General features: G+C 37.0%; 1 protein-coding gene across 1 annotated transcript in view; it reads right to left on the reverse strand.

Moving 5' to 3' along the window:
* Positions 1–393: 393 nt before the first annotated feature.
* Positions 394–11,333, reverse strand: part of postnb (periostin, osteoblast specific factor b) — a 13,060-nt gene continuing 2,120 nt past the window's right edge. The window contains exons 3-20 of the mRNA XM_037678288.1: positions 8,717–8,781; positions 8,364–8,521; positions 8,121–8,285; positions 7,893–8,039; positions 7,666–7,807; positions 6,676–6,888; positions 6,435–6,569; positions 4,846–4,994; positions 4,546–4,682; positions 4,223–4,353; positions 3,985–4,115; positions 3,494–3,596; positions 3,302–3,369; positions 3,033–3,078; positions 2,464–2,655; positions 2,335–2,382; positions 2,063–2,140; positions 394–802 (exon numbers count right to left, since the gene is read on the reverse strand). Of these exons, the coding sequence (XP_037534216.1) occupies positions 774–802; positions 2,063–2,140; positions 2,335–2,382; positions 2,464–2,655; positions 3,033–3,078; positions 3,302–3,369; positions 3,494–3,596; positions 3,985–4,115; positions 4,223–4,353; positions 4,546–4,682; positions 4,846–4,994; positions 6,435–6,569; positions 6,676–6,888; positions 7,666–7,807; positions 7,893–8,039; positions 8,121–8,285; positions 8,364–8,521; positions 8,717–8,781 (2,137 nt within the window). The 3' untranslated portion in view covers positions 394–773. The remainder of the gene's footprint in view (positions 803–2,062; positions 2,141–2,334; positions 2,383–2,463; positions 2,656–3,032; positions 3,079–3,301; positions 3,370–3,493; positions 3,597–3,984; positions 4,116–4,222; positions 4,354–4,545; positions 4,683–4,845; positions 4,995–6,434; positions 6,570–6,675; positions 6,889–7,665; positions 7,808–7,892; positions 8,040–8,120; positions 8,286–8,363; positions 8,522–8,716; positions 8,782–11,333) is intronic.

The raw sequence follows: 11,333 nt of genomic DNA on the forward strand, positions 1-11,333 counted from the left end.
TAGGTTCACTGCCAAACTCCTTCTTAACCTCACAAATAGATCACTGTTCCACTGAGCAACATGACTCATACATGTTAAGAGTTGAATTTAAACACCTTGAACTTTGTAATGCAAACATAATATTTAGTTTTGAACTCAGCTATTTTAAACTCTTAAACAGCATGAAGTATTGCCTACAACCAAAGAACTTTAAGGTCACAGAAATGACTTTTCTTATTAACAACATTCATCTACACAAAAAGCATTTTATTGTAGGATGTTTGGAAAACAGAAGAATTAATATTTGGTTACATCATTCCAAATATCACAAGCAGCCAACAACATGTAAACAACACCTTAAACAACTCAAAGCAAGAAAAATAAAATAACAGCTAAAATGATAAAGTACATCACTCTTTATTCATTAATGTTAAAAAAAACCTTTCCAAACAACTTGTAAATTTCCTCAGCATTTACCTTCATCAAAGCCACAATAAAACTAAAGGAAATGTTTTTAAGATTAGTCAAGTGACTTGATAATTCCTTTCCCTAACTTTCCACATTATCAGATTCATCAAAAATATCCATTAACTTTCTGACATAAACAGAATTTAAAGGTTCAAGATATATACATTAAAAGCACCATAACATTTATGTTTACCACATGTTTTGTCAGCTGTAGTCATGTTGTTTCGGAACTGACACTTTAGTGTGACACTTTTCTGTGTGACGTCATTTTCAGACTTTTAGTCTGTCTCCAGCTTTTCAAGGAAGACGTTATCATCCGTTCACCCTCAGTTTCTTCCCCGCCTCCTGTTAGCATCTGACAAGAGATAAATAATACATAAATGTCAGTCACATACAACATATAATTACCTTAAAGTGAAATATGTTCTGCGTCAAAGCTTGGAAAGTCTATGTGCTCTGATCTCATCTCTCTCCACATGGCAGCATTAAATGCAGAGCAGCAGAGGGTGGGAGGGATGACTGCCCCCACAGAGAACCTCAGAGCCAATGTGGATGCTTGACTTGAGATGAACCTCATGAAAACGTTACATGAATTGCAGCTGCAGAGGCATAATAAATATCAGCTTTAGGTAAGCGTTGTGCGGCAAAGCATGGTGAAATGAACAACGAGCCCACTGATAATAAGGAATTGTTTGACTTGTACTTATTATTTTTTGTAAATATGCTTGGCTGTTTTCTTGCTGAGTTTGGGAGAGAAGACTGATACCATCCCTCAATCGGCATGGAAAGTGTGATTCAGCAGTCGGCTGCCTTAAGTGAGCACTAGAACTGGAAAATGAAGGCATCGGCCAAGCCAGCCTGTACAAACACAACCAAACACACCTACCAGTAAATCCAAACTTTATTCATTAATGTTTATTTGATTTGTGAAGTGTAGAGACAACACATTGTGGTTTTACAGAGGGTTATGTACAGGACTGCTGCTCAGCTTGAACCCTCAGCAATGTTTTATTTATTGAGGTTACAAGGGTGCAAATGGAGAGCCAGGAAACTGATCCAGCCCTATTTCACCACATCATCTCCAGTAAAATACTTTGTCTATGATTAAACTAACAAAATAAAACATGTGAGCTCAAAAGGCACACATAATGTCAGACATAACTAAACTGTTTTTGCTTATTTGATTATTATTTGTGCTTCAACTTTGTGATAAATTTGCACAAATGAGGGGTTTATCAATCTTCCATCGAACTTTCAGCAAGAAAACAAGCAGTTTGAGAAATTTTCTCAAAATGTCAAACTATTCCATTAATTACACCCTCAAAGATTTATGGGGTGTAATACATTTATGCTGCAGGGCAGACATGGTGACATATAGATGCAAGCACAGACTTGAACTGGCAGCCACAATCAGCCTAAAATATATGTTTGCAACAAATATAGGTTTTTGGCTGGCTGATGTTTAATCTTTTTTTTTATTTTATTTTTTACCTAAAACTTTTCCAGGCTTAATTCTTTTCTCTATAAAAAAAAAAAAGTAAGCATATGTATACATCACATATTAATAGGCAAAATTTTGCTGAGTCAGTGGACTACACAGACTCAAAATACTTACTTTGGATCACTCTGGTAAGTTGATCAATGTCAAGATTAGCATCCCCTTCAATGGTAGTAAATTTTGAAAGATCAGTTCCTGATGGAAAACGAATTATGATACAAATTTATTTTATTGTTTTCAAATCACACTCTTCTATGACTTCATTATTATGGCATATAGCAGATATTATGTTTGTACAAGCACTAATATTCAAAGGAAATTTAATACTTCACATTGTGTGTGTCAGTGAAAATGGACATCCTGGGAAATGTGCCTTCAAATGTACTCACCTTCCAGGGCGATGTTTGTGGTACCGGTGCTGACCGAGTACTGAGGGCCTGGAAACAAAAGCATCCATAAATACTTGCAAGGATTAATCAGATGAGGATTTTCACAGATTGAACTAAAAAAGTTAATACCTGAAACAACCCTGGTGACCTTGGTGAAGGTGGGTTCGCCTTCAATAACCCTTGTGACCTTGGTGATCGAAGGTTCACCTTCAATGACTCTGGTAACCTTGGTGACTGAAGGCTTGCTTTCAATCACTCTGGTGACTTTGGTAACGGAGGGTTTCCCTTCTATAACTCTTGTCACTTTAGTTATTCCAGAAGCTGTAAAAGTGAAGAAAGAACAATTCATTTAATTTAACTTGCTAAACTCGTTGCTGTGTTTTGGATGTGTTATCTTAAAAACACTATTCAATAAAATGCTTGGATTAAAGATTGATTTTTAGGTGGGGGGGGGGGGGGGGGTTGCTTCTTCACCACAATTTGCCAAAGTTTTGCACATGTAAGTCTCCAATTAAAGATGTATGTATATGATTGTAAGAATCTTTTTGTTTTAGTCTGTAATCAGAATTACCATCTTGGACAACATGTGTGACAATATTTTCTAAATTAAAAAATGTAAAACCAATATAATTTAATATTGACTGAGAGATGCTGGAAATCAAGAACACACAAATAAAAATAGAAAGGAAAATGCTTACTCAAAAAGGTGAGGGGTATTTCCTGATATCTGAACCCTGGAATGTACTTTAAAAAGAATACAAATCTGGTAAAGCAGCGTTTGTGCAACATTTATGGTATGTAATTATAAATTATAAATAAATAGCAAGAAAATACACAAATTTCTTAGATTTTTTTTGTAAAAGTACTTGTTTTGTACTGCAAGAGTTACAAAACATGAAGATGTTTTTCACAGAAAACCGCACCCTACTCTTCATAACCACAGAAGGATTAATAAAAGTTAATTTACCTTAATTTGCAAATAAGTAATGAGTCTCTTCAGTAACGTAAAGAGTTCCTGGTTTCCAATAGGAATTTCTGGAAGACAGCACAGGGCGGTGACACGGTTTAGGCTTTTACTATGGTTATAAAAACAAGTGCATGTCTTGACAGATTTATAAGTGGAAGTACATATAAAAGTTTGAGTGGAAAAAATTCTTACCTTCAGTGAGCAAAAGCTGTTTGACAAAGTGAATGACACCATTTGTGGCCATGGTATCAGATTCCAAGATCTTAACGGTGTTCACCTGCACACTGTCTTTTCCCTGAGGTAAACAATTAAAACAGAACATAAATAGTGGAATGAATAGGTAGGTAAGATTCTTTTGGCTGCTCCCTTCTTCAGGGCTCGCCACATCAAGCGAACTTGCATGAACGATTTGCCAATTGCTTTATTGTATGCCCTTCCTGACCCGAAACCTCTGGATTATAAAACTGCAGCACTGAGCTACAGCAGTACCAAAATCGTGGCATGAATGAAAGAGGAAATTAAATTTGTTTGTTGTATTATCACAATTTAGGATAACAATTAACTCACATGTGAAAACCCATTAAATAACTAATAATTATATATTTAAAACCATGTTTTATACCTTTACATAATATAAGAAAAAGCAAAAAGACTGATTAGAATGACCTCGATTTAATACCTACAGATTTCACTTTGATATTGCTGCCCTGAAGGGATTTGAGAAGATTTGTCACTCCAGACTCCAGTCCCTCACCGATGACAATACCATTGCTGAAGTGATACAAAAGTATGTGTCTGAGAGCATTAGCGTCACCTGAAATAAAGAAAGGCAAACACAATGTAGATTAGTTTATGTGATTGTTCACTGGCAGTGCAAGTAACTGAAGTAGATGAAATCAAAACAAGGTGTAGTAGACCTACTCTTCAACAATTTTAAATCTCTGTCACTCAAACCAGCAAATGCTTCGTCACTTGGGGCAAAGAGAGTAAATCCTCCATCTGTTTTGAGCAGCTCTGTCAGCCCAGCAACTTCCATTAGAGATAAAAAGATCCTGCAGCAAAAACAAGAAACAAGCTGGGTTGTTATAGAAACCACCAAAGGCTAACAAACTGGATTGAAAGCACTTAGCTATTTCCATATGGTCAATATGGAAAAATGAGATGTGGTGTGCGAACATTTAACAAGCAAAATTGGTTGTTGTTGCATGTGCACACACACTCACACACTTATCTCCTGTGCTTACTTGAAATGTCCATGTTCTCTTAGGATCTCAAACATGGATTTTGTTGCTGGTTTCAACATTGCCGTCATGAGATGAAGGGCCCCGTTGCTTCCTTCTTTACTGCCTCTGATCATACAGGAATTCTCAATGCATACAGCCTGCAGATATAATCCACAAGTTAAAGACAGAAGGGGTGAATGAGATGGTTCAAAACTTTATGACTAATAGGAAAAAAAAAAAAACACAGAGCAGAATACATTGTGGTTATTTTGTGTTATACAGTCATAAATTCTGGGCACAGTTTCTGAGGAGATGACGTACTGAGCGGTATATGAAGACCCTCAGAGTTTTTCCTCCAAGAGTCTCCAGTGTTTGACCATTGTATAGATGTCCAAGGCCAAACTTATTCTTTATGATGTGGTTTTCCAGGATAAGTTTGAGGTCCCTTTGATCCAATGACATTACTTCATCTGCAAATTAAAGAACAATATTTCCTTTAAAGAAATTGATCATTTGCAACTTTTTTTTGGCTACATTCTTTTGCATTTATTACCATCCTGATCACAGTAGTGATCACATCATATGGTCTGGAGACAGTGGCACTGACAAAAAGACAGGAGAAAGAACTGGAAGTAGCAGAAATTACAATTTTGAGGTTCTCCTTAGGAGTGACAAGGATGGATAAGATTAGGGATGAGGTCAGCAGAGGCACAGCACATGTTGAAGAACTGGGAGATAAAGTTAGACAGGCCAGACTGAGCTGGTTTGGACATGTCCAAAGGATGGACAGTGGGTATATTGGTGGAAGGATGTTAGAAATGCTGCTGCCTGGAAAAAGACAAAGAGGAAGGCCAAGGAGGAGATATATGGATGCAGTTAGAGAGGACAAGGAGGTAGTTGGAATGAGGACAGAGGATATAGAGGACATAGTGCGATGGAGATGCTGTGCTGTGGCAACCCCTGAAGAGGGAAAAGCTGAAAAAAGATCATTTTGATCACAGTAATCTGAGAGCAGCAGATTATGTATGTAGAACAGTGTATGTAGAACCAAGGCTTACATGTTTGTTTGTTTGTTTGTTTTTTGGTTAAATTTACAGTTACTAATTAACATGTTAAGAATCCCTTTTGTTTGTTACTTATGAATTGAAGTCTGAGTTCCATATACTGATAGTTTATATTGAAGAACACAGTACCACATTTGAAAATATAAATATCTCTCTTAAAATGTCTGTGTACATACACTGTTTTTACAGCTTTTAATAACTGACTTATTCAGGTCTTATCCTACTAACATTTTCATGTTAATCTGTTGTTTAGACTTCTATCATGAGAGGCATACAGTTCTCCCCTTAAGTTAAAACATGGGCAATTATTTTAGTAGCCTGACTTTGTGGTCTCACACAATTCAAACGTTTGCTATTCTCTCAACTACATGTAATTAGTTTGTCCTGAATGCCAATTTACAAAGTTTTGTAATCTGCAAAAATATGGTCACTGAACTGTTCAAATGTTCAGTAGTCACCTCATGTACTAAGGAAAATAAGTAGTTTTGCATTTGGGTTATACTTGTTGAGTGCAAGCATTCTGATGGAAAAAAAACCCCAGTTTAGAACTTTTTTTTTAATTACTCTACATCAAGAAAAACAGGCACTACAGTAATCCAAAACATACATTTTGGACATATTAGTGTCTCATGTATACATATCACTTTAGCTGGAATTTTATTTACAAAACAAAACCTACACTGCAAGCCCATACAAATATGCTTGCAAGCAGATTTTTTTTTTTTTTTTTTTGTGTGTATGCTTTTATTCACACTGCACCTGAATGAGGACAAGCATCTATTTTCTGTTGCTAGCCGAGTGGAAAGCAGAAGGACATGCAGGATACAACAAGCGTATGTGACTCACCAGTAAAAGCAACATTTTGAAGACCAAGCAAAGTGTACTCTCCACTGGCTGACATTTCAGAAGAAAGACCAAGCTCAGCCACCATGTCACCAAAGGTGGACTGTGAATCTCCCAACAGCTCCATTACCTGCTTAGCTAAAATGTAAAAATAATTTGGCACCATTGAAATATGAATGACAGAATATCGGCTTGTATTTTTCATATTAAACAAAGTATGCTAAAGTGGAAATGGGAGTCTAACCTGAGTCTGGAACAAGTACTTGGTCAATCAAATGAATGACTCCATTTGTAGTGACGATGTCCTTCTTAAGCACCATTTTGATGCCATTGACTGTCAGGCTTTCACCATCACAGCCAATTTCAATGTTGTGTCCCTCCAGGGTCTCATAAGAAGTTCCAGCCAAGATGGCCTCAGAGCACTGGACAGAGTCCAGGAGGTGGAAAGTCAAAAGAGCTGAAACAAGACAATGCATTTTTACTTGGTATGTGATTATTTTCTATGTTTAGATGGTCTTGTGACACATATTAATGTATTATGTGTTGTCATCATTGTATATTTCCATACAATGGCGAAATTAACTCGCTGCATTTAACCACCATCCACTACCAGGTGGATCAGTGGACAGCTATTGAAAGTACCCAGGGAGCAATTTGGGGATAGGGTGTGCTGCTCAGAGACACCATGAGATGTGCAATGACTGGGGATTGAACCTAGGACTTTCGGGTCCCGAGTCGGCTGCCCTGCCTCTACCCCATCTCGGCCTCACATTGACAATCATGTAGTTTTCCTTCTGTAATACTGCAGCTGGAGAAGTACTGCTTACACATGTTCATTCCTCTGCAGGTTCTTGGATGAACTGATTTGATACACTATGTTTACCATTGTGCAAAATGGTTCTGGCTTCATTTAGCAGGCTCTGGGGATAGACAAAAGTTAAGGTATGTTGCCAATTTGTTCAGCCTTCACAGGGAGGCAGCTGCTTCCTGCTACTCAATGCCCACACAAATAAATCTGGTGCTAAAATGGCAGAATTTTGTTTTCAAGTTGCTATATGTGTATACTATGTTCTAAAACTTGATTTCTCTTTAAAGTGAAATATGCATTAAGTTCCAGATTCTTTCAGGAATAAATTGTGTTTGACTGGAAAAAAGTACAATTCATGGACCTTCTACATTTTGTTAACTTAATTGCAATTTTAAAAATAAACCTTTAAATATAGATTAGGTTTACCTTTAAGTACTTCCTTGTCACTTAGAAGTCTTTCCATTGTGTCACTGCCAAGCTTATCAAAGGCATCATTGGTGGGGGCAAAGAGAGTGTAGTGTCCTGGCGTACCCAATTTCTCAAGCAATCCAGCATTTTTAACCATGTCCTAGAAAATAGTTTCATATGTGTCATTATGTTTAATGACCTTCAACATGTAATAAACATGAAAACATTTTTCTGGCCATACTTACACTCAGTGTTGTCAAGTCATCACTGACTTCAATGAATTCCTGGATGGTGTTTCCAACACTGCTGATGACACGGTCAATGACATGCACAACTCCATTGGTGGCAACCTGGTTGCCATAGATAATCCTTGCACAGTTCACAGTCACCACCTGCACATGATATACACTTTAATACTTTGCTAACATGTTATTTTATTATAAAGAGAATGGGTCTTATATGGCAATACTTACCCCATTGGGATAATGGTTAATATAGAGACCAAGGTCATTGGACATAGAAGTAAGTGTGAGCCCATTCCTTAAATCTTTGGTCAAGAGGCGTTTGTTGACCATGTGAAAATGAAGAGCATTGTACAGTTCAATGTTGACGTTGCTGACCAGTGCAGATCTTACCGACTGTAAAGCAAGAAGTGTAAAGGTTTAAATCTTCCAGACAGCGAAGTTACAGAAGTTTTCATTTTGTTCCTGACTCACCTCATCCAATGCCTCCCAGGCCTCATTGCTAGGAGCAAAGAAAGTGAAAGATCCTGGTCCCTCGATCTCAGGTCTTAGTTTAGAAATGTCAGCATAGTTTTGGGTTGAAGTGGCCATCACTAGACCCAGGCTCCCATACACATGGTCAATCGGAGCAACTTAAAAGCAAAACAGTGAGGTTTAATATCAGGAGAAAAAAAAATCGAAACAATTGTCGCCTAAAAAGGATACTAACAAAATGTTATTGTATGTTCTACTTTTGAAATTCAAATTCAGCTGACAGCTGTTCAGCAGTTTGAGGAAGTTGCTTTATCAACTTTTGTACATCTGCTTTGTTTTTGCACTGAAAATACCTGCAGGGCAACCACGTATGCCTTCCATCTTCATATACCCTGGGCAGCATTCATAAAGCACAGTCCTGTAGGTAAAAACATACAAGTCACAAACTTGCATGTTTCATCTCCTTCAAAATAGCATTTGCAAGCATATTTCCAAATGGTTGTTTGAGATATTTGGATTTTGTCTTGGCTGAAATGTTTTCTGCTGAATCACCATCTGGTGATGGTGAGATTTTATGTTTCCAGATGTAACTTATTATCTTCTGGTTCATTCCAACAGACCATTTGATCCAGCAGTTTGAGCCAAAATGTAATGGAAAGGATACTTTGAGGTTTATGCTACCAACACAGTAGTAAAAGTTTGTTGCCATAATCTGATTTTTAAAGCAAATTGGTTTGGACTTTCTTTGATCTGTGATCAGACACAATCTTGATCTTCATATAGAGCTTTTCAACACATCAAGCATCAGTTTTAATAGGCTTACCCTAAGCTTGAACTAAAAACACCCTTTTAACTACCTTTTTTTTTTTTTGTATAAAGCCCCACCACCAAAAAAACAGCTTCATAAAGATAGCTTAATAGAACAAAAGTTAGAATGTTTTTTTTTTTTACTGGTTTAGGAACAAGTGATGACTGGTGTCTCCTCCTTTTTTTGTCTCCTCATTTTGCCAGATATCAAAGCCTGGGGAACATTGTAAAACTCAAAGTGCAGCTGTGAAATAAAAATACAACTTGTATCAACACGTTCAACCATTTTGTAACTATAACAGTGACTCCAGCTTTGGAAAAACGACACATGTAATGTACATCTACTCCTAAATAACTCACTGATATTTGAAATTAAAAAGACCCAGAAGACATGAGGAAAAACTCTGCTGTAGTTATTATGCTTTAAACAGTACCATATGTGCCCAGAGTTGGCTACAAAATTTATTAGTGTAAATCACCCAGCTTTATTGTAAAGTTTCCCTCTGATCTAACTTTTAGCTCAGTGGAATTGAGTAATCGCTACAAATATTATTAACAAGGTAATGCCTTCGCATTTTATAAACAAATACCTTGTCAGTCTCTTGTTGTAGGAAAAAAAGACACATCTGACTATAAATCCTATATAATGATTCTTTAAAAGCTGAAGGTAAAGAAGAAAAGTTTGATGTTTAGTAATTTTATGTACAGGAAAGCTCCCATTCCAAGCTATAAGCAAGTTCCATTTATAGAGGACTTTTGTGACTGAAGATGAGAAAAAAACTCAATAAAATGAGAAAAAACAAGATGAGAAAAAAACTCAACAAAAGTTTCAAGGACACTTGTCTATTTAAAACCAGACACTATAAGTATAGCTGATTGTTACAAATCAAGACGCTCAAACTATCAAGAGTTAAGACTTTAAAAGCAGAAAGTTTACTGAGGCATGCTCGTTCTTCTTTTATCCTCCTCTGATGTTTCTGACAGTACACAGAACGTTGCTTCAGGGTCATGGAAGCTACATGTCTAAAACAGCTGCACTTGAATCAAGGTTGAATGGGGTTTCAGAGAGCAGGATGATCTCACAGGAAGCTCACTGGGGCAGACTCAGCAGAACTCTGGTTATATTGCTTTACCACATTGATGGATTGTGTCTGGCAGTGGAACTGGAAAGTCTTGACCATCAGCGTCTTTATGAAACTGTTGTTCCACTACAAATCTTGATAACTTTTTTATAAAGTATCCTCTATATGGTGTGGTCTTCGTTAAAAAGTATCCTCTGTGTGATGTGTGAGCTTTTAATCCAATGCAGTACATTGCCAGTGGGCCGTATGAAAGTCTAACTTTTTTGTTCCTACTTTTGGCTGCACCCTTCTTCAGGGGTTGACACAGTGAACTAACTCACATGAAGACTTGGCAATTGTTTGTACGTCGGCTGCCCTTCCTGACGCAACCACAGACCACGGAGCTACCACAGCCCTCTGTGTGGAGCAGAGAGCTGCTATCTAGGGCACCAGGGGAGCAGATGGTGGGGGTTAAGGGCCTTGCTCAAGGGCCCAGAGTGGAGCAAATGAAGGTGGAGGCAGGTGTGGGTGCTTCACCTTTCCCACCCACATTTTGATGTTGACAGCCTTATGGTGAAGTTTTTTTGGACTCAGACCTGAATTGGAAGCAGATTTGTTCTCTCAGTGAGAGAAAACAAATATTTTGGCAGGCTACATAGAGTTCAAGCCCGTTGGACCAATTCAAAAAGCACAAATCAAGTCTTTGTCTCAACCCATTCTGGTAATAACATAAAAATGATTGGGATGACAGTAGCAGCTATTTCAATTTATGATGATGTGCCTTTGTAAACATATATCTTGTTGTATTTTTTCTAAAAAAAAAAAGAAAAAGAAAGAAGGGTCTTTGTCAAGAAGGACATACATTTTAGTTTTTATCTCCAACTTATTATCTTGATTCCAGTAAAGTCTTGAACAAAAACAGACATTGATGCACATATAGCATGTACAGTATTTTTCTTTTTTTAATTTAAGACCTTTACAGTGTATTAGTTTGTGTTCTTGAACTCCTGCAGGTTGTGTCTAAAGTTACTTTAAAAGCAGGATTTATTTTTATAATTATTATTATTATTATTATTATTATTATTATTATTATTATTATTAT

Source organism: Nematolebias whitei, chromosome 6 (genome assembly GCF_014905685.2).
Source record: "Nematolebias whitei isolate Nwh7 chromosome 6, NemWhi1, whole genome shotgun sequence".
Classification (NCBI taxonomy): Eukaryota; Metazoa; Chordata; class Actinopteri; order Cyprinodontiformes; family Rivulidae; genus Nematolebias; species Nematolebias whitei.